Source organism: Pristiophorus japonicus, chromosome 4, assembly GCF_044704955.1.
Source record: "Pristiophorus japonicus isolate sPriJap1 chromosome 4, sPriJap1.hap1, whole genome shotgun sequence".
In the NCBI taxonomy this organism is placed as follows: domain Eukaryota; kingdom Metazoa; phylum Chordata; class Chondrichthyes; family Pristiophoridae; genus Pristiophorus; species Pristiophorus japonicus.
The window spans coordinates 233,076,464-233,100,765 of NC_091980.1; the positions used below are offsets into that span (position 1 = coordinate 233,076,464).

Here is a 24,302-nt window from a genome sequence, read left to right on the forward strand (position 1 = left end):
CACAGACTCTAGCAGAACACAGGAGGAAGCAGAACACAGACTTGAACAAGGAACAGACTGGAACACAGACACAGACAGCCGGAGCTGGGGTGTGAAGAAATGGAGTAGTGAAGGAAACTACAAGAAATCGTCAAGGACCGACCGAGCACGAGGCCCACGAAACGGAAGGTTGTCAGCAACCAAACTGATAAACCCGGGCCACCACAACCAGCAAAACGACCAACCAAAACCAACTCAGCAAAAACCAAAGAATCGACCTTTAGTTCCACTCTACAATCTACTTCTGAATGACCCAACGGATGAGAAATGACCAAAAGGGACTAGCTAAAACTATTCCTAACCAAAGAAAGTGGGTACTTACCCCAAACATCCAAAACGCAACTTAGCGCATCAACGGACGCACCCCAACCGAAGACTACGCAGTCCGAAGTCCTCTCCTCCGTCCGGGATGCGGCTCGCCTAGAAGGCCAAGTGCAGCAAACCCCGAAACCACGATTCACCGGCAACTGTCTAAAGGGATTGGTGAGCATAGCCCCTGAACCCTCAGAGCTATAACTTAGTTAGTTAGGGGAATTGGGAGGGGGGAGGCTGGGATAACTTGTGTAAATGTATCTGCATTCTCCTCTTTACCCCATTTAGAGTTTAAGCTGTATTCTTTTCCCCACAGGCTGTAATTTGACATTTTATTCAATGTGTTGTATCCTTCAGTGTGTATTGGTCTGTGTGTGTTATTAAAGGTGTACCTTTTACTTCTTTTTTTTTAAAAACACAATAAAGCCATACCTGCTTCCTACCTTGAAACCGATTGTCTGTCCAAGTCTGTCACAGTCCCTTCATAATTCCAGTGTCGAGAACCAAGGGTGTGGGAGCGATTCGGAACCGCTCATATAAGGTCAGAAGGGAAAGCTGACCCCCTGAAAACCACACCTTACAGTCTCTTTATTAATTTAATGATTTAGACTTGCATTTATTTGATCATTACTTGCCTGCGAGGAACTGGAGGACAAGTAGTCAGAATCGGCTGCTTTTGCCACAATATTTTTTTGGTTCATATTCTCACCTTCACGCATTTTTCTGATGACATGCCTTTTTTTCAGCAGAACAAATGTAACATTGATACGCTCAAAAATAAACAAACACAGTCTTGATGAAACTTTTCAGTAGCAGATACTAAAATTCATCTTGTACCGTCTGTTTATGGAAGTCATGAATAGATTAAAAAGCTCCCTCCTTTGTACAGATGCAAACACCCCCATCCACACCAATTTTTTGGCAATGACTGTAAACAGCAACAGAAATTTCTTAAAATTGACCATCATAATATCTAATCGTGTTAAAATGTGGAAGTAAGGGATTTATTGCCCTTCAATAGCAAAAGATTTGCTATTGAAAAATGGCAAGATACTTTATAGTACATTAACATACTGCACAGTACAACAGTAAAAACAGTAGAGAGGCAAACTCTGAAACAGTAAGACCTCCATTTTGCTGTCTTGGAAACTTTAGAATTTAAGTTGTAATTAGGTACAATATAATTAAGGACATTTAGATATGGTTGATTGTAGTAGTTCTATATGGGGGGGGGGGGGGATTTTTATATGGCTTTCAATAAACCATAAACAGATATGGTACGAACTATTGTACCTTATAACTTTATAGTAAGAGGCTACTATATTCTGAACTACACTCAAATACCTCTGCTGTATTAAAAGCAACCTGATAATATTCCACATAAAAATTTACTCTCTGGGCACATTTGGAAAATGTCACATTCCCAAAAGATGTCATTTTATTACAATAAAACCTAAATTGTATTTGTAAAATATAATTCAGTCTGGGATTTTGCACTCATTTTAAGTTCTCCTCTGAAAATGCTGATGGAATAAAACAGGAAATCTCCTGAGATGGTGCATTCTAACTTGTGAAATAACACTGCATGACTTGACAAACTATCAAAAATGTTAAAACTTTTTTTTTTTAAAACCACAAAATTTCAGACTCTTAAAACCACTTTTCACTTTATTTTACTGCATCTTACAGAGTTATCTTACAAACATTGCAATTTCCATTTAACCCTTTCCTGTAGTTTTTATCCTGCTCATTTGGAGAGAAGTAGCAGGGACACCAGTGAAATTCAGTAACATTGACTGACTAAACAGAAGTCCAATCATTCAACAAAGAATTAAATCATTGATATTGAACAGTTGCCCAATCTCATTTACTACCCTCAACTCCAGTAAAACTGCATGGCAAAGAAATCAAGTTGGTTTACATAAACCTAAGGATTCATTCCATAAAGTGTGCTCTGCTCCCAATCTCCATCTGATGTTTTGTACTTGTAAACTGATGAAAGTGTCAAATCCAATGTTCAGTGGCCATCTACCCTTCCAGAAAATAAGGCAGATTAAGGGACTTTTGAACCATGTAAAGCAGTATAGTTCCAAGTAGCTCATGAACTCGAGGGTGAAAACAATCATTAGCTCCAAAGAAAAGAAGAGCTCAGCTGCAGAAGGCATACAGATATTGAACTGAAATTGGGTAATATGCACTTTGAATTTATTAATGTCCTTTAGAAATGGCTAATTTATGCACCTGGTGGGCGAGGATCCTGCAGCTAATCTGCTTGCATACTTAAATGGACAATAAAATGTGTCCCAATCACTTTAAAAATTCTACCTTTCACAGCTTCCAAGAATCTGAATAGATTCTTGGTTAAAATCATATATAAACGTACAATCTGTTATTTAAAAATTTCTTCTATTTAAACCAAGAAAGGTGCATTATATAGAACCAGCAAAATGTAGCTGTATACAAGGGGGTTTAGGAACAGCAGCTACTGCACATTTTCCAAAATTAAAAAAAAAGGATCCCCTTTCTCTTAAAACAACAATTGCCAGATATCTCCCAAAACAATAACAGCTATGCTTTTGTTTTTGAGGGAGAAAATAAATCCTAATCATAAAAAAATGGGAGTCACTCACCACCAAAACCATTGTTCAAATAAAAGCAAAAGCTTTGTTGCAAGATTGTCTGAAAAAAAGCATGCACTCAAACTAGAAATGAGACATATATGCATATCTATACAGGCACTGGCAGACGCAATGTTATTTTGTTGTTACGCTCACACACATACACACAACTCCTAACACGTGCTTTCTTCATTCACTGATCACTGAGGTACCAAGAATTAGTAAATGGAAAATTTAATATGAAAAATAAAATCTGAAACACAGAATCAACACCCTTTGAGGAGTTCAGTATTTAATCTGGCAAATTTCTGTATGAAATGTTGGTGCAGTCCATGGAGAAATCTCAACATACAAGCTTTCTGGAAGCCACAAAACATTTTCCACCAACAGGTCATTTGAGATGCCGTCTACTGCAAATGACAGGCAACTTTGTTTCTTTTCTCAGACTTCACTGAAATGACGCATCTCAGAACAACTGCTCCATCTTTCTGGTACCACAATTCATCCATGAATATTTTGACAATTTTTAAAGAAAAAAATTTCCTTTTTTATTTAGCACAATTGCGCCATGCCATAGTGCAACAAATGTATGTGACACTCAATGAGACACAGACAGATAAGAGCTGCATGGAAATCAAGAATCCTGTTGCAAAGCAATTCTTAAAAATTGCAGTGCATGCAAAAAAGGACTCATTTTGAACTTGTTCTTTCTAGTTCTCTAACGTAGCCACAGTTTAAGACGCAGTGCATCAACTCCATTTAAGTAATATCTGAACAGCCTTTTGTCTCTCACAAATCCAAGATTTTCATAGAGTTTCAGGGCAGATTTGTTTGTAATCTCAGTTTCCAGGACAACCTATATGTAAAAAAAAAAGAAAAAAAATCAATTAGCATACTTAGTGTTAATTTTTAATTACTTATATTTTATAAAATTTACAAACATCAAACAATAAAAATGTGCAAGAAAGCATTTTATTAATTGCTGGATATTGTATTTTATCCTATACAAATGCCAATTAAACGAAAGACTTCTTAAAGTGACACGGTTTAGACATTGTGCAATTATTCAGATTTCCTCTTGCATTAAAAGACTTATGAACTCAAAAAAAAAAATCATTTGAATATATAAACAGAGGTGGGCCATTCAGTCCTCAAGCCTATCACACATTCTAATAGATCATGGCTGGCCTGTACCTTATCTCCATTTGCCCGCCTTTGCTCCATATCCCTTGATACATTTACCTAACAAAAATCTATTAATCTTCGTCTTGAAAGTTTCAATTGACCCAGGATTCACAGTCTTTTTCAGTGGGGGGCGGGGGGGGGGGGGGGGGGAAAGAGAAAGAGAGAGAAGAGAGTTCCAGATTTCTACAACCTTTTGTGCGAAGAAACACTTCCTGATTGGTCCCACTCTAATTTTAAGATTATGCCCCTTTGTTGTGGAATCCAACCCCGAAGAAATAGTTTCTCTCTTTCTACCCTGCTGATTCATTTTATCACTTTAAACACCTCAATTACATCATCCAATCTTCTATACTCAAAGGAATACAAATAAATGTTATGCAGACATCCTCATAATGGGCCCAAGTTTCCACATGATTTGCGCCTGATTTTTAGGAGCAACTGGTGGAGAACGGACTATCTTAGAAATCGCAATTCTCCACAGTTTTTTTTCTGCAGTTCTAGTCAGGTAGAACAGTTCTACTTTGGAACAGAATTTTTTCTTCAAAAGGGGGCGTGTCCGGCCACTGACGCCTGATTTCAAAGTTTCCACAGTGAAAACGTACTCCAAACTAACTTAGAATGGAGCAAGTGAAGATTTTTGTAGAACTGAAAAAACCTGTTCTACACATTAAAAAAATCAGGCGCAGGTTACAAATTAGGCGTCCAGAACGAGGTGGGGGGGGGGGGGGGGGGGAAGGGAAGTCATTAAATTGTAAAATAAATCCTTATTTATACTTCTACAAATATTATACAAATAAATCCAACCTGAATAAACATTTATAAGCAAAGAAAAGATTAAATAAACCATCTTCCTACCTGTGTGAAAGTGCTTCAGGCATGGAGAATGCTGCAGTCAGCCTGAGGTGCCCGTTCTTCCCACTGGGGGGGGGGGGGAAGAAAGGAGGCGCCCGTTCTTTCCCGCGGGGGGGGGGGGGGGGGGGAGGAGGAGGCGCCCGTTCTTCCCGCGGGGGGTGGGGGGGAGGAGGCACCCGTTCTTCCCGCGGGGGGTGGGGGGGAGGTGCCCGTTTTTCCCGCGGGGGGGGGGGGGGAGGAGGCGCCCGTTCTTCCCGCAGGGGGGGGGGGGGGGGGGAGGAGGCAGTGAGAAGGCTGCAAGTGCTGATGTGCTGATGGCAATGTGCTTTTATTAAAAAATGTTCAAAAATTAAACAGCTACAAAGAACTACAAAAATGGCTGAGTGCCAATGTTTCCTTCACACTGCGCGTGCGCGAACGCTCCAACGCGCACGCGCAGCGTTGCCGGCAGGAAAAAAACTAATTTAAATAGTACCCACCCCCTCCCACTTACAAAATCGGCGCGAGTGTAGGCTCCGCCCCCCGGGCGCCGCGCCAAACAGACAAGGAGCTGCAGAACGCTCCAGAATTGCGAGTTTTTTTTCCAGGCCGTTTTAGGCGCGAAAAATGGGCGCCCAGCTCAGAGGGGCGCCCGTTTTTTATTGTGTGGAAACTTGGGCCCAATATAACTCTACTAGCCTCGGTATCATTCTGGTGAACCTGCGCTGCATCCCATCAAATCTCATGTATCCTTCCTGAGATGCAGTGTTCAGAATTGATTGTAGTATTCCAGATGGGGTCTGACCAAGACTCTCTACAACTGAAGCATAACTTCCTCCCATTTGTATTCCAGTCTCCTTGAGATAACGGCCAACATTCCATTAGCCTATTTGATTGCTTTTTGTACCTGTCCCCCAGCTTTGAGTGACCTGTGTACATGGACACCCAAATTTATTTGCTCTTCCACAGTTCCTAGTTTCTGACCATTTAGAAAATACTCTGATTTGTCTTTCTTGGATCCAAAGTGGATGACCTCACATTTCCCCCACATTGAGCTCCATTTGCCACAGTTTTGACCAGTCACTTAATCTATCTATGTCCTTGTATAACTTCTGGCTCACATCTGTACTGCTACTGTGCCTCCCAACTTTGATTATACAACTCTCTATTCCTTCATCCAGGTCATTGCTAAATATATTGAAGAGCTGAAGCCCCAGTACAGATCCCTGGGGAAGACCACTTGTCTCAGTATGTACCCTTTATCCCTTTGTCTCCTACCTCTCAATCAATTTCAAACCTGTGTCGCAAGATTACCTCAAATTTTGTTTGTTTTAATTTTTGCTAATAATCTATTGTGCAAACCTTATCAAATGCTTTCTGGAAGTCTATATAATCCCTTATCTACCATGTTAATGACCTCCTAAAAAAATTCAACTAAATTAGTCAGACATGACATCACAGGAAAGATGTGATTGCACTAGAGAAGGTACAGAGGAAATTTACGAGGATGTTGCCTGGACCGGAGAACTTTAGCTATGAGGAAAGATAGGTTGGGGTTGTTTTCTTTGGAACAGAAGAGGTTGAGGGGAGACCTTATGAGGGGCCTAGATAGAGTGGATAGGAAGGAACTATTTCCCTTAGCAGAGGGGTCAACAACCAGTGGGCATAGATTTTAAAGTAATTGGTAGGACGTTTAGAGGGGATTTGAGGGGAAATGTTTTCACCCAGAGTGGTGGGGGTCTGGAACTAACTGCCTGAAAGGGTGGCAGAGGCAGAAACCCTCACCACATTTAAAAAGTATGTGGATGTGCACCTGAAGTGCCGTAACCTACAGGGCTATGGACCAAGAGCTGGAAAGTGGGATTAGACTGGATAGCTCTTTGTCGGCTGGCGCGGATACGATGGGCCGAAACGGTCTCCTTCCATGCTGTAAATTTCTATGATTCTATTCTCTGAATTTCCTCTCACAAATCCATGATAACTCTCTGATCAACTCAAATTTGTCCAACTGCTCAGTCACTTTGTCTCTAATGACAAATTCTCTTAACTTCCCTACAACTGACAGGTCTGTAGTTACCTGGTTTCTCTCCCCCATTCTTCTTAAATAATGGGGAGCCAATTTGCAATTTTCCAATCCAGTGACATAATTCCCGAACCAAAGCTTTGGAAGATTATTAATGCATCTGCAATTTCCTCACCTACTTCTTAATATCCTGGGTGGAAACAATTTGGCCCTGGAGATTTTATTCACTTTAAGTCTCATTATTTTCTCCACTATCATTTTTCTATGATTAAAGCCAATAGGTTTTTCCTCATGGTTTATTTTTAGTTTTACTTGTGCTTCTGGTATTAATTCTCTTACTTGACTGTGAAGAAATTTAATCATGAGGAATACAAATGGTTGAGGGCTTCGGCAGCGGATGAGCTGAAGCAAGGGCGGAGACGGGTGATGCTATGGCGATGGAAATAGGCGGTCTTAAGTTGTGCTGCAGATATGTGGTCGAAAGCTCATTTCAGGGTCAAATATGACACCAAGGTTGCGAACAAACCAACTTAATGCGATCTGTCCTTATAATTTTGCTCCTTTTTGATTATCTTTTAAGATAGCATTAACAAGTTTGCCATTTTCTTCTTGTTGATTACAGTATCACCAGCATCGCTCTTTAATTGGCCCATATTTTTCTCAGCCCCTTTTTCTTAATATACTTATAAAAACCTTTACATTTAGCTTTGCTTTCCCTTGCAGGATGATTGTGGCTAACAAGGTAATTCTATTTCTTATTTTAAAAGCTTATTTTTTAATCATTTAAACCCATTTTAAAGGATATAGGTAGATTACAATTTTGTAGTACTTCTGTGATAGACTGGCACTTTATGCATAAATACTTCAATGGAGCCAGCATACACAATACATTCCTGATTGGACAGGCAGTAGAAGGGATACAGGCTTGACACTAAAGCAGAGCAACTTAAATGTACTGAATGGCTTTTTCCTGTTTTCCCATCTTGTGTTCAAAAGTATTAAAAAGGAACATTGTTACTCATGTAAATTGAATAGGAAATCATTCAATACTGATGCAGTCTGATATAATTTGCAATCCTTATATTTGAAACTGCCATACATGGCTCTTCCTGGACTTGCCTCACACTCTGATAGGTGACTATTTCACTTCAATAGAAAGTCATGAAGAAATTGCTCGTACAATGCAAACGGTTGAAGTACCCCCTCCCAAAGAACAATTAATGCATGATTATGGATATGTAGATGTAGATTTTGTTGTTCCTGGGTGCAGTGAATACAGGAAAATTAGACAGAGGAATGCACACCCCCAACGAAGGCCACTCCCAATTTTAATGAACAGAAGAATTGGGTGGGCTCCCTATCAATGTTTTTATGTATTCACTGCACTCAGGTGATCCAATAGATCCAGGAGAATCTTCCCCAAGATATTTTGGTATCTCAAATGGTTTTCAGTGACAAAAATATAAGGGGAAATGCATTTAATGAACAGTCAGATGATCCTAAAAGTTACAAAGGGCTACTTTATGGCCCTAGTTAACTTTTTTATGTCTTGAAACTGGTTAGAGTCAGAATTTTTTTTTGGAGCACTACGTTTTACATAACTTCAAGTCTTATTCCAGTGACACTCAATGTGAAGCATCAACAGGCCACAACCAGTTATAAGATTAGAGTGGAATTTCATGTTACATCATCAAAGGTCTATTCAAGATGTTGTCATAGGCTACCACCAATTAGCAGCTTTAAAGCATAAAATATAGAAACAAAAGCTGAATCAGGCAAACTAGGAAGTGTACCAATACTACCTTAATAACATTCACTTTTTACTGGTATTTGACCAAAGAAAGGTATATTCCACTGAAGAACCAATATATCAATAATGGACTTCCAGACACCTATTTTCAAACTTAATTCTATAAGGTAACTTACTACTGCAACATGTACATCGATAATACCAAATGTACATCTATAATACCGATGATACCAAACTTGGAGGTGTGGCAAACAGTGAGGATGATACCAATCGACTACAACAGGACATAGATAGGCCAGCAGAATGGGCGGACAAGTGGCAGATGCAATTTAATACAAAGAAGTGTGAAATGATGCACTTTGGCAGAGGGAATACAGAGGGGCAATATAGACTTAATGGCACAGTTCTAAAGACTGTGCAGGGACAGAGGGACCTGGGGGTTCATGTGCATAGAACTTTGAAGGTGGCAGGACATATTGAGAGAATAGTTTGCAATGCATATGGGATCTTAGGCTTCATAAATAGAAGTATAAAGTACAAAAGCAGGGAAGTTATGCTGAACCTTTATAAAGCTCTGGCTAGGCCACAACTAGAGTATTGCGTCCAGTTCTGGCCACCACACTTCAGGAAGGATGTGAAGTCCTCGCGAGGGTGCAGAGGAGTTTTACCAGAATGTTTCCAGGATGAGGAATTTTAGCTACAAGGTTAGGTTGGAGAAGCTGGGGTTGTTCTCCTTGGAGCAAAGGAGTTTGAGGGGAGATTTGATAGAGGTGTATAAGATTATGCCGGCTTTGGATAAGGTAGACAGATTCGGGCTGGATAGATCGGGGGGGGGGGGGGGGGGTGGTGGGAAGAGAGAGATGGAGGGGTGAAGATCGCGGAGGGCTCATAAAGGTCGTGGGGTGGGGTCCTATTGCTGGGGAGGTTTACAGGTTAGCTTGGGGGGGGGGGGGTGGCACTCCTGTTCTTCATGCCACAGTAGCAGCGCTGGAAAAGCACTTAACTCTTCCATGCAGCAGTCGTTTCCCTTTAGCTGCCTGGTTTTCCGAGGTCTGGGAAACCAGCCAACGTTAAAGCTAGAAGAGAGAAACATTCTGAGGCATGCAACCTCATTAAAATATTTAAATGGGGGACCTGCCTCCTTGGAGTGGGTTGGTAGCATACCCCCCCCTCCCCTGACCCTCCCCAACCCCCTTCCCCATCTCCTGCCTCCACTAAAACCGGAAATGGGCTGGTTAAGTTGAGATTTTTTACATTTTTACTTCCCACACGACCCAAACTCCCCTATTTTACGAGGTTAAAATTACCCCCAATGCCTCTGGAGAATTTTGGTTATGCTAATAAGTTGTTAACACTTTGTGCCAAAAGTAGGAATAATCTTATAAAATTGCAGAGTCACTAAGTATGAGGTTTAATACACTAGATATATTTAATTTATTTTTTAAGTATTGAGATTAGTTGAAGATCTGTCAGATATGCTATTTTTTTATTTAACTTGCTTTTCTTTCTAGTAGATTTGTAAAGGAATTTTTCTTCAAATCAATGCAAAAGTCAAAAGTGAAACAGTACATTCGTGCATTCACCCAAGTTACATTTCCCAATTCTGCAATCATATTTTGAATGCTTCTTGCACATTTCTTTAAAATTGCATTGAGTTTGTAAGGCATACAATACAGCAACTTTTGTTAAATGACTGACTAGTGTCAATAGTTAGCTCAGTGAGCACATCCTTCAGAATGTTTGGACTGCACACATTCAATGCCCCCTTAACTTCAATGGCCTTCCATTTGATGTTTTGATTTGAATGCTCTACTGTAATTTAACTTGACTCACCTTCAATTAAAGTGATAATTACCACACTAAACTAATTGGGCACGTGATTTATTCTGATTTAATTTTATTAGCTCTTGGCTAACAGAGCAACTCATAATAGTGAGCCACTTCTACCTCAGGAAAAAAGAAGCAAAATCCCAATGATGCAAGTCCACCCCCTGCTGAGGGGGGGGGGGGGGGGGGGAGTGGAGATTTTGAGTTAGGTACCCTCAGCTGAAGAAGGGAGCAGGGGAGCAGTGAATATCCATGGAGAGGGGAACATCAATGCAACGCAAGACTAATATAATAAAAGTATGGTGAAACTGAACAAAGAAATCCAAATATAGCTAAGCGGATGATGCAACATTCTGTACCTCATCACAGTCGCCTTCTACCATGGCATAAATTGCTTTCTTCACCAGATTTGTACCTGGAAAACAAGGTAGCATAAAGGGTACAGTCACTTCATAGGTACACATGAAGCGCAACTCAGATTATTAACCAACCTAAATTTCCAAAATGAAATATTAACTGCAAAGTCAGAATGCACAAGATACAGAACCAATAAATGATGCTGTAAAGACACCATTCATGCAAGTAATTTTACACAGTTCTTAATGGCTGTCATGTAGCTATAGAGAAACACCAAGAGGAGGCCATACACTTTTCCTCAGGGAGGGAGTGTGACGTAGAGGGTGTTTCAACACTTCTTAGCAGCTGGTTTCAGAGTGGATTAGCAGAAGCCAAGAAACATGTCGTCCACCTATCTAGCTGCAGATGTGGCTGGTGTGGACAAAAATACTAAATTGCAATGCACCACATTATTAATTAATGGCAAGCTAATAGAGCCAAGGATCTAAAAAGTAGATCAATGGTTAGATTAATAGCAAGTAAAAATTTACAGTATCAAATTCAATAAATAGGCTGAGCACTGATAACACTGTTAAGGATAGCATTAGTAATATTAGTAATAGCAAAGTGCACTGAAGGACATGCACTCAGCAAATCAAATTCTGCTGCAAGAAAAACAAATCACAATTCACAAATGGCAGTATTTTGGGGACAGGAATGACTTGTTTAATCAACTGGAAATTATTTAATTACCAAATATTATGTAGACAAGAGAACAGAAAGGACATATGGAAGAGGCCTAGAAAATAAGAGAAAATACAAAAGCAGCCTTGGGCATTTGTCTGACAGGCAAGCTCCTCAGAGACTGCTCCTTTTGTAGATTGCTCCCTTCTGGTCAAACAGCCAGATTCAGTGAAAACGACCTACACCAATCCTCTGGTATAAAATTATTTAATCTACTCTCGACTGTACAGACCACAGTAAACAGAGGCAGAATGTCGCTAAGAGAGGTGGAGGGTGAAACTCAATATTAACCTTGTTCAGTATTACTCCACTTTAACAGAATTATACGGCATTAATCTCAAACTGTATCTGTCCTCATAATTATCAACAGTGATAGTTGTTACCCAGTTAAACCAGGGTAACTCTGGAGCCAATGGTGGGTAAATATAAATCCTTGTGTTCTAAGCAAGGAGCTTCAGCAGCAGCTCTGCATCTCTACAACCCAATCAAGATAGGCACCAGACCCTGGATATAGTGTGTATGTTCACATACTCAAGTATACAGGCAACACCTTCCAACAGTGCTGCCCCAGGCCTCAGAGTTTCCTCGCCAGCTATATGACCATCAGTTTCCTGCATATGAACACACAGGAGGGAAACGGACCAGATAGGTCTTAAAATTTGCAAAATCTAGGTAGCATTTTACTAAGATTACTGCTAGTTAATCATTAAAGTCCCAGTTTTGAGACCGATATACACCCATATACACATATTTTCAGACCTATTACTATGACAGATTTGTCATCAATTTACACTGCCAAGCTATCATTTTTCAACCTCTTAGTGGTAACAAATCCACAAAGCACTCACTTTCCACGATTATTTTCCTGCTCCACATTTACCACTCAGATTCTCCAATTAGGTGCGCCCAATTTACAGATGTAAACCTGGCAAACTGGATGGAGATCCACTACGCTGAATCACTGCCAACTGTGCAGTGCATTTATTTCCACGAGTGTGGAAAAAGAGGAACAGGATGTGCCCACCTGGAACAGATGACTATTTAATTTAAATATTAATTTTAAAACGTCACCTTGGGTCAGTTGGTAACATGCTTGCCTGAGTCAGAGTTGTGGTACAAGCCCCACTAAAAATTTCAGCACATAATCTCAGCTGACACTTCAGTACAGTACTGTGCGAGGACTGTATTGTAAGAGGTGCTGTGTTTCAGAGGAGACACTAAACTGTGATCCCACATATCTGCTAAGGTAGATGCAAAAAAATCTCTTGCCACGATTTGAAAAACAGTAGGGACTTCCACTCGGTATCCTGGCCAACATTCCTCCCTCAAGCAAAGCAACCGAAAATAAACTATACTATCATTCATTTGCTATTTGTGAACCTTACTGTGCATAAATTCACTGCCATGCTTGCCCACATAACAATTACATTTCAAAAGGTAATCCATGTATGTAAAGCACTTTGGAACTTCCTAAAGACACAAAAAGTGCAATTTATATCCAAGTTCTTTCTTTAATTTGGAAGTGACAATGTCTTTCACGCCATGTAACAATGTTCTTCCATGAAAGACATCCACTCTTAATTACATTTACGTGAACAGAATGGCCTGGGTTGCTGGCAGTAGTATTTGGAAGTTCATTTAAAGGACATCGTAATGTTAAGATAATTTTATTTTAGCTGTTTCTGCAGTTATTCACTTTTCATTTATTTTCCTGCCAGCGTTCAGGTTTTCACAAGCCTTGTGTGTCAATTGTGTTTTTTTTTTAATTTGTTTCCAGCACCATTACTTCCATGAAAGGTGGATTTCCATTAGGAAAATTGGACATATTTGGAAGTGTGGTCCAATGGATGGCTTATAAGGCATGTCAGACTGCAGGAGAGATGCTCTCTGCCCATCTACCAGTACTGACATACCTGTGCACATATTCCACGGGCAGATTATTGGCATACTCCACTTCAAAACACAACTAGTGCAAGCAGAGGCTTCAACTACAATGGAAGCTGGGAAATCAACACTAAACTGTAAATACCATGGTTCAGTGGTAGCACCCTCGCTCGAGTCAGAAGGTCGTGGGTTAAAGTCCCTCACCAGAGACTTGAGCACATAATCTCGGCTGATACTTTATTGTGGTACTGTGGAAGTGTTGCATTGTTGGAGGTATAGTCTTTCAGATGACACCTTAAAGTAAGGCTCCATCTGCAGTCTCACGTGAACATGAAAGATCCCATGACACTATTCAAGGAAGAGCAGTGGCGTTCTCCTGGTGTCCTGGCCAACATTTATTCCTCAACGACCACCAAAACAGATTTTGTGGTCATTTACCTCATCGCTGTTTGTTGGGTCTTGGTGTGAGCCATATAAGAACATAAGAAATAGGAGCAGGCCATTTGGCCGCTCGAGCCTGCTCCGCCATTCATTAAGATCATGGCTGATCTGATCATGGACTCAGCTCCACTTCCCTGCCCCCTCCCCATAACCCTTTACTCCCTTAATCGCTCAAAAATCTGTCTATCTCCACCTTAAATATATTCAATGACCCAGCCTCCACAGCACAGAATTCCATAGATTTACAATGCTCTCAGAAGAAATTCCTCTTCATCTCCATTTTAAATGGGCAGCCCCTTATTCTAAGGCTATGTCTCCCAGTATTAGTTTCCCCTGAGTGGAAATATGCTCTCTGCATCCACCTCATCGAGTCCTCTCATTATCTTATAAGTTTCGATAAGATCACCTCTCATTCTTCTGAACTCCAATGATATAGGCCCAACCTACCCTCATAAGTCAACCGCCTCATCTCCGGAATCAACCTAGTGAACCTTCTCTGAACTGTACGCAGTTTCTCCAGGTGTGGCCTCACCAATACCCTGTACAGTTGTAGCAGGACTTCCCTGCTTTTATACTCTATCCCCCTTGCAATAAAGGCCAACATTCCATTTGCCTTCCTGATTACTTGCTGTACCTGCATGCTAACTTTTTGTGTTTCATGCTCAAGGACCTCCAGGTTTCTCTGTACTGCAGCACTTTGCTTTTCTATTATTTCTGCCAAAGTGGATTTTCCCACATTATACTCCATCTGACAAATTTTTGCCCACTCACTTAGCCTGTCTATATCCTTTTGCAGATTTTGTGTGTCCTCCTCAAAATTTACTTTCCCACCCATCTTTGTATCATCAGCAAACTTGGCTACATTACACTCGGTCCCATCATCCAAGTCATTAATATAGATTGTAAATAGTTGAGGCCCCAGCACCGATCCCTGCGGCATCCCACTAGTCACTGTTTGCCAACCAGAAAATAACCCATTTATCCCGCCTCTCTGTTTTCTGTTAGTTAGCCAATCCTCTATCCATGTTAATATATTACCCCAACCCCATGAGCTTTTATCCTGTGCAGTAACTTTTTACGTGGCACCTTATCGAATGCCTTCTGGAAATCCAAATACACCAGATCCACTGGTTCCCCCTTATCCACCCTGCTCGTTGCATCCTCAAAGAACTCCAGCAAATTTGTCAAACATGATTTCCCTTTCATAAAACCATGTTGACTCTGCTTGATTTTTCCAAATGTCCTGCTGCTGCTTCCTTAATAATGGACTCCAGCATTTTCCCAATGACAGATGTTAGGCTAACTAGTCTGTAGTTTCCTGGTTTTTGTCTGCCTCCTTTTTAAATAGGGGCGTTAAATTTGCGGTTTTCCAATCCGCACACATTACAGCAGTGACCTACTACAACACTTCAGAAGTACTTCATGAGCTGCAAAGTGCTTTGGGATGTCACAAGGTTGTGAAAGGCACAGCACAAATGCAAGTTCTTTCTTTCTTAACCAACTACAATGTTTAGGTTTCCTTGGAAGTACTCTGACCACAAGTGGTCATTCTTTCAATCGCACTATGCAAAAGGCATGCTATTGTGAACAGTCAGTTATTCTGGCTGCACACAAGATATTACCAAGCATATTTGCAGGCCCCAGCAATGATTGTGGGAACTATATTTATAGTGTGTGGATCATTAGTTAAGCCAGTTGCAAAGTTGTGACATCTGCTGCGAAGACATTTGCAAGCATCATGTAGCATAAAGCCAATACAGCCAGTGAAAGCAACAGCTAGCTGCGGCCTGAAATTTGGCTTCACCTTCCACGCATCATGAAACACTAACTTATGGGGATGGTGCTATGGAATGGCACACAGACCATTCTCCTTAAATGCCCTCATGTAGCTATCGAGCTGAGGGTTGGGTGCTGAGCTGCTCAGTCAGTTGATTGCAGACACATGCTTGCACCTCAAGTTTCCTTCTGCTTCATTTTTTTTGCTGGTCATAAGAACATAAGAAATAGGAGGAGGAGGCCATTTGGCCCCTTGAACCTACACCGCCATTCAATAAGATCATAGCTGATCTGATCTTGGCCTCAACTCCACTTCCTTGCCCATTCCCCATAACCCTTCACTCCCCTATCATTCAAAAATCTGTTTATCTCCACCTTAACTGTATTCAATGACCCAGCCGCCACAGCTCTCTGGGGTAGAGAATTCCAAAGATTTCCAACCCTCAGAAGAAATTCCTCCTCATTTTCATTTTAAATGGGCGATCCCTTATTCTGAATATATGCCCCCTAGTTCTGGACTCCCACATGAGGGGAAACATCAGCTCAGCATCTACCCTGTCAAGCCCCCTCAGAATCTTATATGTTTCAATAAGATTACCTCTCATTCTTCTGAACTTAAGTGAGTATAGTCCCAACCTGCCCAACCTTCCTTCATAAGACAACCCCTTCATCTCAGGAATCAACCCCGTGAATCTTCTTTGAACTGCCTCCAATGCAAGTATATCCCTCCTTCAATAAGGAGACCAAAACTGCACGTAGTACTCCAGGTGTGGTCTCACCTTTGTCACAGTTGTAGCAGGACTTCCCTACTTTTATACTCCATCCCCCTTGCAATAAAGGCCAACATTCCATTTGCTTTTCATGTACAAGGACCCCCAGATCCCTCTGTACCTCAGCATTTTGAAATCTCTCCCCATTTAAATAATAATTTGCTTTTTTATTTTTCCTATCAAAGTGGATAATCTCACATTATACTCCATCTGCTAAATTTTTGCCCACTCACTTTGCCTATCTATATCCCTTTGCAGATTCATTGCGTCCTCCACACAACTTGCTTTCCCAACTATCTTTCTATCATCAGCAAATCTGGCTACATTATACTCGGTCCCATCATCCAAGTCATTAATATAGATTGTAAATAGTTGAGGCCCCAGCACTGATCCCTGTGGCACCCCATTAGTTACAGTTGGCCAACTTGAAAATGACCCACTTATCCCAACTCTCTGTTTTCTGTTAGTTAGCCAATCCTCGATCCATGCCAATACATTACCCCAAACCCTGTGTGCTCTTATCTTGTGCAGTAACATTTTATGTGGCATCTTATCCATTGCCTCTGGAAATCCAAATACATGACATCTACTGGTTCCCCTTTACCCACCCTGTTCGTTACATCCTCAAAGAACTCCAGCAAATTTGTCAAACATGATTTCCCTTTCATAAAACCATGCTGACTCGACTTGACTGTTATGATTTCCTAAATGTCCTGCTACTACTTCCTTAATAATTCCTAGGTTGATTCCAGAGATGAAGGGATTGACTTACGAGGAAAGGTTGAGGAGGTTGGGCCTCTACTCATTGGAATTCAGAAGAATGAGAGGTGATCTTATCAAAATGTTTAAGATTATGAGGGGGCTTGACAAGGTGGATGCAGAGAGGATGTTTCCATTGATAGGGGAGACTAGAAATAGGGGGGCATAATCTTAGAATAAGGGGCCACCCACTTAAAACTGAGATGAGGAGGAATTTCTTTTCTCAGAGGGTTGTAAATCTGTGAGATTTGGTGCCTCAGAGAGCTGTGGAAGCCAGGACATTGAAAAAATTTAAGACAGAGATAGACAGTTTGTTAACCGATAAGGGATTAAGGGGTTATGGGGAGCGGGCAGGGAAGTGGACCCGAGTCCATGATCGGATCAGCTATGATCGTATTAAATGGCGGAGCAGGCTCGAGGGGTCGTATGGCCTACTCCTGCTCCTCTTTCTTATGTTCTTATTATTGGACTCCAGCATTTTCCCTTTGACAGATGTTAGGCTAACTGGTTTATAGTTTCCTGCTTTCTGTCTCCCTCTTCTTAAATAGGGGCGTTACATTTGCGGTTTTCCAATCTGCTGGGACCTCTCCAGAATTCAGGGAATTTTGGTAGATTACAACCAATGCATCCACTATCTCTGCAGCCACTTCTTTTAAGACCCTAGGATGCAGGCCATCAAGTCCAGGGGACTTGTCTGCCTTGAATCCCATTAGTTTGCCTAGTAGTTTTTCTCTAGTGATAGGTTTTAAGTTCCCCCTTCCAATAAGTCCACTGATTATTAACTATTGGGATGCTTTTAGTGTCTTCTCCATGAAGACCGATACAAAAACTTTGGTCATCTTGGTCCTCTCTCGTTTTTCTTTTATTCGTTCATGGGATGTGGGCATCGTTGGCAAGTCCAGCATTTATTGCCCATTCCCAATTGCCCTCGAGGAGGTAGTGGTGAGCCTCCTTTTTAAAACGCTGCAGTCCTTGTGGTGGAGGTACTCCCACAGTGCTGTTAGGGAGGGAGTTCCAAGATTTTGACTCAGCGACGATGAAGGAATGCAATATATTTCCAAGTCAGGACGGTGTGTAACTTGGAGGGGAACTTGCAGGGGTGAATTTTTCTTGCACCTGCTACCCATGTTCTTCTAGGTGGTGAGCTCACGGGTTTGAGATGTGCTGCCGAAGAACCCTTGGCGAGTTGCTGCAGTACATCTTGTAGATGGTACACACTGCAGCCACGGTGTGCCGATGGTGCAAGAAGTGAATGTTTTTGGTGTTTACAGCCTTAAAAAGGCTACTGATAAGAGTTTTTGTCCCCCTATTCAACACTTGAATTGTCTCAACCCTTTAAAATTCACTTCTAAGGAATTTTGCATTCTCACTACTGGTGTGTTTCTGCACCTCACAATAACAGGGTGCCAATGGCGCACTTCCATTCCTGAAAATGCAAAATTAGTTTCTAACCATTTGCTATAAACTGCATAGATACCAGAAAATCTAGGCTAGTGTATTTGATATATTTTAGCTATTAAAAATGCTCTTCACCTTCCATTTATCTATAATTGAATAATCACCTATGCAGAAATTAAATCTTCAAATCCTTCTGGATAATATTCATATCAGTAATTTTTTTTACAATGCCAAACAATTGCACACTAGTGAATTTGAAAAATCCTATTCTTAATCCCTATCATTACTTATTATAAGCAGCAGATGTCTAAGCACTGTTGGATCCAATCACTGTTCAATTAAAAAATCAGCTTTGAAAGCCCGTCATCTAACTCATTATCTACTTCTCTTCCACCTCATTTTCTCTCCACCTTTTCTAATCTTACTAAAATGGTTGACTTTTCGTTTTCAAATCGGATGATGGGTACATCTCGGCAACATTAAGCTGTGTTTTCTCTTGACAGATGTTGGCTGATCAGACATGCATTTCCAACATTTTCTGCTTTTATTTCAGGAATGTAATTTTTTTCCCGTTTAAGGAGTTTATTTCTACCTGTGGCCTAGTTGAGCTTAAAAGTCTGAACTCTAACTGACCATCTATGTCCCACTTTCCTTTTTATTAAACTAATTTAATAGTATTAGATTAAGGGAAGAAGTTTTATGGGCCCAAGTTTCCACACGATAGAAAATGGGCGCCCCTCCGAGCTGGGCGCCCGTTTTTCGCGCCTAAAAAAAAATCGTGATTCTGGAGCGTTCTGCAGCTCCTTGTCTGCCTGGCGCGGCGCCCAGGGGAGTGGAGCCTACACTCGCGCCGATTTTGTAAGTGGGAGGGGGCGGGTACTATTTAAATTAGTTTTTTTCCTGCCGGCAACGCTGCGCGTGCGCGTTGGAGCGTTCGCGCATGCTCAGTGTGAAAAAAATATTGGCACTCGGTAGTTCTTTGTAGCTGTTTAATTTTTGAACATTTTTTTTAATAAAAGCACATTGCCATCAGCACTTGCAGCCTTCTCACTGTCTCCTCCTCCTCCCTCCCCCCCCCCCCCCCCCCCGCAGGAAGAACGGGCGCCTCCTCTCCCCCCCAGCGGGAAGAACGGGCGCCTTCTCTCCCCTCTCACCACCCCCCCGCGGAAAGAACGGGCGCCTCCTACCCCCCCGCAGGAAGAACTGCCGCCTCCTCTCCCCCCCCCCCCCCACCCCCGCGGGAAGAACGGGCGACTCCTCTCCCCTCCCCCCGCGGGAAGAACGGCGCCTGCCCCCACCCTCACGGGAAAGAACGGGCGCCTCCTCTCCCTTCCCGTCCCCCCGCGGGCAGAACGGGTGCCTCCCCCCCCCCCCCGCGGGAAAGAACGGGCGCCTCAGGCTGACTGCAGAATTCTCCGTGCCTGAAGCACTTTCACACAGGTAGGAAGATGGTTTATTTAATCTTTTCTTTGCTTATAAATGTTTATTCAGGTTGGATTTATTTGTATAATATTTGTAGAAGTATAAATAAGGATTTATTGTACAATTTAATGACTTCCCTTCCCACCCCCCACCTCGTTCTGGACGCCTAATTTGTAACCTGCGCCTGATTTTTTAATGTGTAGAACAGGTTTTTTCAGTTCTACAAAAATCTTCACTTGCTCCATTCTACTTTAGTTTGGAGTACGTTTTCACTGTGGAAACTTTGAAATCAGGCGTCAGTGGCCGGACACGCCCCCTTTTGAAGAAAAAATTCTGTTCCAAAGTAGAACTGTTCTACCTGACTAGAACTGCAGAAAAAAAAATGTGGAGAATTGCGATTTCTAAGATAGTCCGTTCTCCACCAGTTGCTCCTAAAAATCAGGCGCAAATCATGTGGAAACTTGGGCCCATAATGTTACCAAAAATAGTAAGGCTGAGAATTGGGAAGATTACAGAATTCAGCAAAGGATGATCAAGAAATTGATAAAGAAAAAAAAAGAGAATACGAGAGTAAACGAGAGAGACATATAAACAGATTGCAAAAGCTTCTATAGGTATGTAAAAAGGATGAGATTAGCAAAAGTAATTATGGCTCCCTTAGAGGCAAAGTCAGGAGAAATTATAATGGGGAATAAGGAAATGGCTGAAACATTAAACGAATGCTTTGTATCTGTCTTCGTAGAAGACGACACAAATAACATTCCGGAAATAGTTGTTAATTAAGGGTCTAATGAGAATGAGGAACTTAAAGAAATTAGTAGTAGTAAGGAAATAGTACTTGAGAAATTAAATGGGGCTAAAAGTTGACAAATCCCCTGGATCTGATAGCCTACATCCTCGGGCTTTAAAAGAGGTGGCTACAGAGATAATGGATGTTTTGGCTTGATCTTCCAGGATTCCCATGATCCTAGAACAGCCCGGTGGATTGGAAGGTAACAAACGTAAGAAAGTGCGAGAGAGAAAACAAGGAACTGTAGACATAGAAACATAGAAAATAGGTGCAGGAGTAGGCCATTCGGACCTTCGTGCCTGCATCACCATTCAATATGATCATGGCTGATCATGCAACTTTAGTACCCCACTCCTGCTTTCTCTCCATACCCTTTGATCCCTTTAGCCGTAAGGGCCACATCTAACTCCCTTTTGAATATTTTTAATGAACTGGCCTCAACAACTTTCTGTGGTAGAGAATTCCACAGGTTCACAATTCACTGAGTGAAGAAGTTTCTCTTCATCTCGGTCTTAAATGGCTTACCGCTTCTCCTTAGACTGTGACCCTTGGTTCTGGACTTCCCAAACATCAGGAACATTCTTCCTGCATCTAACCTGTCCAATCCCATCAGGATTTTAGATGTTTCTATGAGATCCCTTCTCATTCTTCTAAATTCCAGTGAATGCAAGCCAAGTCAATTCAGTTTTTCTCCATATGTCAGTCCTGCCATCCCAGGAATCAGTCTGGTGAACCTTTGCTGCACTCCCTCAATAGCAAGAATGTCCTGACAAGTTAGCCTGACATAAGTAGTAGGGAAAATGCTCAAATCTATTATTAGGGACGTGGTAACAGGGTACTTAGAAAACACTAATTTATGAAAGGGGAATCGTGTTTGCAGAATCTGCTCAGAATGTTTTGATGTTATGTTGTAACTAGCAGGGTAGATAATGGGGAACCAATGGATGTAGTGTATTTGGATTTTCAAAAAGCATTCAATAAGGTGCCACACAAGAGGTTATTATACAAAATTAGGCTTAATGGGATTGGGGGTAATATATTAGCATGGATTGAGGATTGGTTAATAGTCAGAAAACAGTTGGAATTATTCGAGTCATTTTCGGGTTAGCAGGCTGTAACCAGTGGGGTACTGCAAGGATCAGTGCTTGAGCCTAAGCTATAACTATCTATTTCAATTACTTAGATGAGGACGCAGAGTGTAATCTATTCAAGTTTGCTGCTGATACAAAGTTAGGTGGGAAAGTAAGCTGTGAGGAGAACGCAAAGAGGCTACAAAGGGATATAGACAGGTTAAGTGAGCGGGAAAGAACATGGCAGATGGAATATAATGTGGAGAAGTGTGAAGTTAACCACTTTGGTAGGAAAAATAGAAAAGCATAACATTTTTTAAATGTTGAGAGACTTGGAAATGTTGTTACTCAGAGGGACCTGGGTGTCCTTGTAAACAAATCGCAGGTCAGAGAGACTGAGTAGATTGGTCTATATTCACTAGAGTTTAGAAGAATGAAAGATGATCTGATTGAAACATATAACATTCTTAAGGGGCTTGACAGGGTCGCTGCTGAGATGATGTTTCCCCTGGTTGGGTAGTCTAGAACTTGGGGTCAGTCTCAGAAGAAGAGATCAGCCATTTAGAACTGAGATCAGGAGAAATTTCTTCACTCAAAGGGTGGTGAATCTTTGTAATTCTCTACCCCAGAGAGTTGTGGATGCTTAGTCGTTGAGTATATTCAAGACAGGATACTAAGGGAATTGGGTGGGAAGGTGGAGTTGAGGTAAAAGTTCAGCAATGATCTTATTAAATGGCGGAGTAAGCTCGAAGGGCCAAATGGTCTACTCTTGCTGCTATTTCTTATGTTCTTAATACATATTAACCCCCAGATAAAATCTGCTCCTTTTTGGAAAATTCAAAATTTGGCACAATTATTCTTTATAATTTGTTCCATTTATAGCACAACTCCAATAAATCAAGAATTTCTTGGAATAATTTGGCATTAGATATCCCATGATCATAAAAATGATCACTATGACTCACAGTCGCAGCCCAAACTTCTATTGATAATTTAACACTCAAATAACGAACAGTGGGAATAGAAATCCCAATATTTAATTAAAATATAATTTTTCAGTGTTTTACAAATTTGAGCAAACTGAAGAAGTTGTGAAAAGTGCCAATCAAGCTAATTGCTTTGAAATGCATTTTTTCCCCACATGTGAATTTTCTTTAATTGATGTTTTTTTAGCGAATTGTAAGTTTCTTTTTAAAATAATGCACAACCTGCTGCTAACCAATCGGGACTGGCTAAATTAATTCAAATAAATTAAAGCAGATGTGAAAATAGCTTGGACTGCTATTTGTATTCAAACTAAGCACCATAACTGGCTACTGATTTAAGAAAAAGTGTATTTCTAGCAAGCTGTGAGTTAAAGGAGGTTTAAGACGATCTAAAGATATTCAGCTACCTCATTAAATACAAACTGCTGAGAGGTGGGAGAGGGAGAAGGAGAAGGCAAGCAACAGAAATTTGCATTATGTAGCACTTTCAGCACAGAAAAACATCCCAAGGCACTTCATAGAAGTGCTAGGAAAAATGGACACCGAGCCGAAGGAGGATAGAGTAGGAAGGGTACCCAAGAGCTCGGTCAAAGAGGTGTGTTATATTGAGGATCTGAAAAAAAAAAGGACATGGAGAAGGAAAGGGGTTTAGGGTGGGAAATCCAAAACATCGAACCTAGATAGCTGAAGATACGGTTGTTAACAGTGGGACCTAGAAATAGGGGTTGCAAGGAAGGAAAATAGGGGGTCAGAAGAACAGCCTGTTTGAGGAATGGCTATAAGATTGGTAGAGGTTACAGAAAGAGAGGAGGAAAAAGTCATGGAGGGATTTAAACATAAGGATAAACATTTTAAATTTCAGGCACCAGGAGCCAATGTAGGTCAGTGAGAACAGGGGTGATACGTGAGTGGGATAAGATACAGGCAGAGTTTTGAATGAGCTAATGTTTATAAAAAAGGTTGGAGACTTACAAGGTGAAGTGTAGATAGGAAGAGAAGCCACAGCTAGAGATGCTAAAGATGTGAAAAATACTCCATTTCAATCTTGAACCAAACACCATCCCTTAACTACATTAACGTCATATTAAAGACTCCCATCATGGGCATTCACAGGAATTAAGAATGTTACATATATATTTTTAATAAAATTTATAGCCAATTTGAAAATATAAATCTCACCAATGCATTTTCTTCTGTATTTGGAATCCACTGCTAACATAGCTATGTACCCTCTCCTGAACATCTTCTTGTGCATGTCCAACTTGCAGACAATGGCACCCACACACTCATCTCCAACCACAGCCTAAAGAAAAATCACAAGATTGTTTAACTATATACAGA

General features: G+C 41.1%; 1 protein-coding gene across 1 annotated transcript in view; it reads right to left on the reverse strand.

The window, feature by feature from the left end:
- Positions 1-2,001: 2,001 nt before the first annotated feature.
- Positions 2,002-24,302, reverse strand: part of naa30 (N-alpha-acetyltransferase 30, NatC catalytic subunit) — an 86,825-nt gene continuing 64,524 nt past the window's right edge. Inside the window, exons 2-4 of the mRNA XM_070877470.1 lie at positions 24,141-24,264; positions 10,945-11,000; positions 2,002-3,825 (exon numbers count right to left, since the gene is read on the reverse strand). Of these exons, the coding sequence (XP_070733571.1) occupies positions 3,688-3,825; positions 10,945-11,000; positions 24,141-24,264 (318 nt within the window). The 3' untranslated portion in view covers positions 2,002-3,687. The remainder of the gene's footprint in view (positions 3,826-10,944; positions 11,001-24,140; positions 24,265-24,302) is intronic.